The following is a 7,235-nucleotide window of genomic DNA, read 5'->3' on the forward strand; positions in this document are numbered from 1 at the left end:
ACTTACATTATTAGGAGCGTAATCGTAACAAATTCTATTATTAACGAGAATAGAATTCGAAATCGATTTTTCCAAGATTATTCACAATTCATATCGTTCGTATGCCAGAAAAATGCCGTGCACAAATTCGCGTGCAATAAAATGTTTTTTGCATGTTTATATTAATATTAAATTACTCCTTAAATAAATTGCGGAAATATTGAACATAGTTCAGATAAATTTCGATAAATTTTAAATTCATGCTTATTACGTATAGTTTTGCGTATAGATTTGATTTTAATATCCTTTTATTTTTTTTTATTTAATCATTATTACTTTAATTATTAACAATGGAAATGAAACAAATTCGTATAATTCTTTTATGCGTGTATCTAATAAATAAAATTTGAAGCAAATGAAATTGTTCTTTTGGGAGAGAACACTTTCTAAACATTTCCTTTTTTAGCATTAATGCTAAAAAAAATCGAATATTATTCACCAGGATAAAAAAATTATTGGGACTATAAAAAAAAATTAATTATTATTCCGTTAAACACCGCAATTAATTTTCTGGGTAATTTAATAGAATAGAATAATAGTAATCTTGTAGATATGTGTCGTTGGAAAAAAGAATAAAAGATAGAGAAGAAAAGTTTAATTTCCAAAGAACAAAAAGACTGTTTTAAATTAACGAATTGACGAATAAGTTATTTTCATATAAATAATTATTCATGTGTGTATAAAATTTTAATAGATAATTGGATTTTTTGGTGATGCTGATTTTTTTTTTTTTTTTTTTTTAGAATTAAGTTTGCTTCGTCATATTTATAGTCGAACTTTGTTCATTTCATTTTTAGCATGATCGAATATTGTTAGTATATCTAGTCGAAATATTTGTTAAAATTGTTGTACAATGTAAGTGCCAGATTTATATGATTTTAAATAAAATATATTTTTATACAACAAATATTTGCTTTTTTATTTAATATCCTATAAATCTGGCCTTTACCTCTCATCCGTTAACCCTTGATTTTTAAATATTAATAAAACAATTAGTCTTTCTGTGAATTTCTTAGAAATTCCATTTTTGGAAAAGAGAAATTGTTTAAAAATCATTATTGATGTTCACCGGCAGATCAGAATTAAATTTTTACTTAATTTTTTCCACATATTTATTATTTTCGAAAATAAAAAAGACGAACGTTTTAAATACGGTATTCCACTATCGATAAAATCAATAATTTTCGCGATATTAAAAACTATAACATAACATTAACTATCTCTATTCTATGTTTCTTTAATTTATTTTTTTTTCCTAATTTCTTTTTTAATTTATTTTTTAACGCTTTAAAAATAGATAAAATTATCGTGTATAAATATTTTCAGGAATCGAACGATCAAAACGAAGTGTCAAACGACATGAAGAACCCTTATAGAGTGCTAGTGGAGAAATATCAAGCCCTGTTAGAAGTTCAAAGACGATCCGCGCTTCGGCGGAAAGATAGCGTGCCAACGCCTATGTCGTTGCAAGAAGAATTAGAGATGTCGGGTGAATTTAACAGCTTTCAGAGTCCGACGTTGGAAACGGAGATTCAACAAGAGCCGGCGAAATCGGCCGTTGGAAACGCGACACGTGCCAAAACAGAGATGTGCGGTAAAAAAGTGTTTTCCGCCACTCCCACAGATTTTTCCGAAGCCGAGACCTCGTCTTCCGGTTTTTTGGACGAGACGAGTAACAAAGCGACGCAAACCGAGGGAAGGCCCGGCTCGTTTCTCTTCTCTTTTGCGGACGGTGAGGATTGCAAGTTCAGCATTTACGACGACAATAGCCCGTTCGAGAGTAGATTCCGGAAAACGCCGGAATACAGACAATTATTCAGTGAAATATTCCGAGTCTTGAAACGAGCGGCAGAAGCTAAGGACGAAGGTGAAAAATTACCTTTATTGGACGATTCTACGAGTACGACCAATTCTCAGCAACAATCTGTGCTCCAAGATGATGTTCCTAGCGAAACTACTGACGATAATCAAAGCGTTTCCTCGTCTATTTTTTCATCCGCCGTATCCGAACCACCATATATAGTACAAATCTCATCGAATGGAGGAGTAAACGAACAACAAAACGGTGAAGTGACACTGGCGAAGAATGGAAAGAATATAATTCGAAACGTAAATCGGTCGGATTATTTAATGCTTAACAGTAAAAAGAAATCGAAAAAACATTCTTCCGTTAGTAAAAAGTTAACCTATAACGATAGACCAACGACACCTGATGTGATTCCAACGACAAATCCCAAGTTCGTTCCACCGAAATCGAACAGCGGAGGAAAGAAAAAATTCAGACCTTTCACAATCGCCGATCAAAATAGTGGCACGTGCAACGGATACAGCTATTCGAACAAAACGAAAGAATCACCTCCTAATTCAGCCTCAAAATCTTCGAATAGCGTGGGCAACAACAATGGTCAACACAACAACAGTTTCGAATATAGAGACTATAAACCGAGCACAGCGTCGGTAGAAGTAGCCCGACTAAAACGTTTAGAAATGTCTTATGCGGAAGTTCTTCGATTGCCAAATAAATCTAAAATGAACAATCATCGTAGAAGCTAAAATTCTTCTTATATACTACGATACCTTGAAGGAGGGAAAAAAGGAGACTTTTATACGTAAGATATAGTCAAGTGAAAGATTAAGTTCAAAATTTGTTAAGTTTAACCTCGTAAAACGAATACTTAGGACGAAATTAAATTATTTCACAGAAGTAAGATTTACAGTATTGATAATCAGTGCTAATTGAATAAATTTTGTGAATATTTAAGAGGAGCGATTGCGTGCAATGTCACTAGATACTAAATTATTTGAAATTAATTTTTTTATTGTATTTTGTATATCTTAATTGTATAGGTTTTTTCATGTGAATGTGCGTGGGCAACAAAGGTACACAACGTTAATATACATATATTATTAATAGCATCTACCGGAGATTTATGAATGGTATAAATCGAGTCGTGCCTCGCGAGTTTGTTTTTCTTTAGAAATTGTAGTTGTGATCAGAAATAAAATTATTTATGTGCCATTTATTATGTCGAATTATAATCGTCAACTATTCCAAATACTTACTCGAATTTCCTTCCATGACGTAATACCTATTTCCAAGAGAACTCACGATTAGTGCATTTCATTAACATGTACAGTATATTAGCTTTTATATCTCATAATTATAAATTACGATAATATTATGATCATCTTATATCGAGTAAATAAAATATCTTTATCTTAGTCAATACATTCTATCTCGTAATAACACTTAATTCCTTTCTATTCGGTATCCTATAAAAAACCATATAATTTTTTTTATTTATTGAACATTACAACACTATAAAAGACTTTAAAGAATTGGCATATATTTTTTTTACATTCGCAGCGTAACAACTGTAGTGTAATATACACATTTTTTTGTAATTTTTAAAACTTCGCATAAGCGCGAATCCAAAACAACGAAATGTTACAAATTCCTAAATGCTTTTTGTTTTATTGACTACATTTAAATGTACATTTAAGCATTCTTGTATTTGCTATTTATAATAACATTCAATTCACTTGCTATTACGTTAATTCCATTCAATTGCAATATATAAATTAAAAATAAGATACATGTGATGTTCCATAAATACAAATTCCATTCAAAACTCCTTTTCTTTATGTATTACTGTCATTTGATCTCTTAATCATTTTTTTCTATTTTTTTTTTTTTTTATTTCATTTTTAAAAATATTTGGAATAAAATTTTGCCATTATATATGGCAATTTCGAATCAAAATTGATTAAGATATTTGATTAAGAATCATCGAATAATGCACGATGTACTGCTCCTAAACTTGGTTGTACATAACTTGAATTAACACTTCTTCTTGATCTGTAAATGATATATTTAAATTTCACAATTATTAAGCAATAAAATGAATAATCATAATTAATAAAAAAAAATGCGATAAGATATTCTATTATAATTAATATAAGAATAAAATAAAAATCATACTCTGTAAGAGATCTAACAGCTGGTCCAGTTGGATTATTTTTTGGTCGTGGATTTACAAGAAGACATTTCATAGGATGTCCATCTAATTGTCTATTATGATAAGTTTCAACAGCTTTAGTAGCATCCTTTAATGTTTTATAAATTACTTCCGCTGTACCCGGTCGTACTAAACGAGATACTAACAATTCTCCTACATCCTCGAATAATTCCTAAAATATAGAAATTGTTAAGATAGATAAACTAGATATGTTTAATACTTTATCATTATACCTTGATATCTTCTTGAGTGACATTTGCTTGTAAATTTGATACGACAATTCGATAACCAGTAGATTGTGACGATGAACTGGAACTTGTTTTAGATCGAGATAAAACATCCATATTTCGCGATTTACTTGGAACTGAATCTAATCTTGACTTTACTCCAATATCTCTATGACTTCTTGAATCGTAATATTTGGAATCTACTGTGTCTTCTGCTAATATAGTCCTATAAAAATAATATTAAATTTAAATATTATATATGATAAAATTTAATAAAATAAATAATAAATTTTGAGAAATCGATGAAAAACTTAAGTACCGCGATTTCGTGCCAAAACTCCAATCTTCTTTATACGAGGGAGATGCAGGTTTTGTCTGAAATTATTAATTATGAATAATCTGAAAGTTGAAAATTGAAGAAACTATATAATAACAAATTATGCGATATATCTAACACTTGCCATTGGAAAACGTGCAATAACTTTATAATCTCTTGCTCTCTCGCGTTCTCTATCATCATCAGGTTTGTGAGAAGGTACGATTCTTATTACATTACTGCTTGTTGGTTTTACCCATGTATAAGATGATGCAGGTTTAATACTGAAAGCTGGAGGTGGAGGAGGCGGTGTAGGAGCATATTCGTTACTCACAGTTCTTCTTAAAGGTGCTGTTTCCATCATGTAATCTAAAACATATAAAGATATTAAATAATTTTATAGATTACAGATTGTATCAAATCAATTTTTTATGTACCATCGATAAAATCCATATTCATGTTTCCCATATAATGAGATTCTGCAAGTGGAGGTGGTCTATAACCTACTGCTCTTGAAGGTGGTGGCATATAATTGTTTGAAATACTTGGTGGAACATTATGTGGCATAATTGGTGGCATTTTATTAGTAGATAAAGATAATCTTCCATTACGACCTGTTTTCTGAGATATTCCAGGTATCTGTGCTTCTATTTTTTTAAACTGTGATGCACGAATCTTATCTAATTTTAATCTAGCATCGCTTTGTTTAGCAATTTCAGCAAGTTTATCTCTTGCATCTGTAAGTTTTTCTCGATTTTTTTGTATAATTTTAAATCTTGCATCAGTAATTACTTGTGAACCACGTCCTCTTAGCGAACCATTAGCTCTTGCACCTCTATTAGTACCTCTTCGAACGCTATATAAAAAATATATAACAAAAAATATTATAATTTATTTTATATTTTATTATTTATATTATTTTTTATATTTTTCATTAGTTCATTTTTGCTTAAATATAATATTATACCGAAATATTAACAATTATACATATTACAATTAAATATCAATAAACATATATCAATCAGATCATAATTATTCTTTTCCATTAAAAATAAAATGTATATTTGAAATAAAATAATAAAAAAATACATATAAATAATGATTTATAACGATATAAAAAATATTTCTAAGAAAAAAAATTTGAAATTATTCAAATAATTTAAAACTGTTAAGAATAACTTGCAATTTAAAACAAATTTTTTTATTAATCTGAGATAAAATTATTGAATTGATATAATAATAAAATAATTTATAAAAAAAATATCGTTTATTTTTCGAATGAAATGAAAAATGTTTAAAAATATTGGTAGGTAATATAAAAAAAAAAGAAATGTTCTTTTTAATAATTGGAGACTTATTTTTTTTAAGGTTATAAAGAAATCAATAACACGACAATCACAGTATAGTTAAATTTACCAGTGATTGTTTAAATTTTCTTACCCTCCACCTCTGCTTCTCATTCCTGATGATTTTGATTTTTTAATTATGTCATCTAAACTTAGGCCCACATCAGCCATACCGTAACAATGTAACTACCCGAAACTGACGCGATTCATGAAACCGAAAATATAAGCCACTTTGCACTTAAAGGCATATTTCCATGAAATTATTATATTTGACATAACTATACATTTACTAAGCATATATGTATACATATATATTAAATCTTTTTTATTATAATATTGTATTCATTTTGTATTATTTAAATATATTAATATTATTAAAATAGGAAGGATACGTTATGTAATTTTAATTTTTAAAAAAATGATTTAAGAATGCAATATGATTCATTATTAATTCACAATTTTAATTCGTTAAAAAATGATATCTAATAATATGCACGTATGTAAAAGTATAAAAAGTAAACGAAACGAATCGTTATCGATTTTTTAAAATATTTAAATTAATTTAATATTTAAAAATTTTTAATAAGATCACACGATATAAAATCCAAACTTTTCTCAAAACAATTTGCGATCAATCACATAAACGTGATCGACTCAATAAACATTTTTATAATATCTTCATAATATTTATCTTTATAATTTATATTTATTATCGTATTAAATTATATTATCTATTATCATATTTTGTATTATATTGTATTTAAAACTTTTTTTTCATATAATTTTATTACAATTAATTTATAGTTTCCAATTTAAAAAAATATTATATAAACTTTATATATAAATGTATCTCAAAATATTTTTATCAAATTTTTGTTAACAAAAAGTCTCATTTTTTAATAATCAAAAATTTACACGAGACTTCTAATAGAGTGATAATATTTTTTCCTCCTATTACGTTTCGCTCTACTTATTCTATATACATCAAATATATTTTAATTATCTAAATTTGCGCATCAATATAAATATTATTAAATATATTAATAATTATATTAATAAATACTTTTCGCAATAAATTTAATCAGATTCGTATAAACGAACGTCGAATATATTAAGAAATACTTAATCAAAATAAACATAAAGTTTTGAAAAAAACTATTATTTTTATAATTTAATATAATTTACTCAAAATATAAATTAAAAAAGTAAGTTTTATAATCGTTAAAATTACCATTGAATACTAATGATTAACTTATTGAAGTTGGTTAAAAAAAAAAAAAAAAAAAAA

General features: G+C 27.2%; 2 protein-coding genes across 6 annotated transcripts in view; one reads left to right on the forward strand and one right to left on the reverse strand.

Annotated features, from left to right (window-relative positions):
• Positions 1 to 7,235, forward strand: part of LOC102673060 (cerebellar degeneration-related protein 2-like) — a 50,903-nt gene that overhangs the window by 32,218 nt on the left and 11,450 nt on the right. For 2 of the 5 annotated variants that reach the window (XM_006614809.2, XM_006614808.2), the window contains one exon: positions 1,366 to 2,592. In XM_006614809.2, the coding sequence (XP_006614872.1) occupies positions 1,366 to 2,592 (1,227 nt within the window). Of the gene's footprint in view, positions 1 to 1,365; positions 3,061 to 7,235 lie in introns of those variants that run through there. The other 3 variants (XM_031510018.1, XM_006614807.2, XM_006614806.2) reach the window with 2 other exon arrangements.
• LOC102672935 lies at positions 3,389 to 6,221 on the reverse strand. The gene is made up of 7 exons (XM_006614805.2): positions 6,042 to 6,221; positions 5,039 to 5,457; positions 4,747 to 4,970; positions 4,605 to 4,660; positions 4,292 to 4,511; positions 4,022 to 4,230; positions 3,389 to 3,898 (listed from the first exon to the last, which is right to left on the reverse strand). Exons 1-7 carry the CDS (start codon positions 6,116 to 6,118, stop codon positions 3,820 to 3,822), a joined length of 1,284 nt encoding a protein of 427 aa, XP_006614868.1. The 5' UTR covers positions 6,119 to 6,221; the 3' UTR covers positions 3,389 to 3,819.

This window comes from Apis dorsata, unplaced genomic scaffold, assembly GCF_000469605.1.
Source record: "Apis dorsata unplaced genomic scaffold, Apis dorsata 1.3 scaffold_198, whole genome shotgun sequence".
Classification (NCBI taxonomy): Eukaryota; Metazoa; Arthropoda; class Insecta; order Hymenoptera; family Apidae; genus Apis; species Apis dorsata.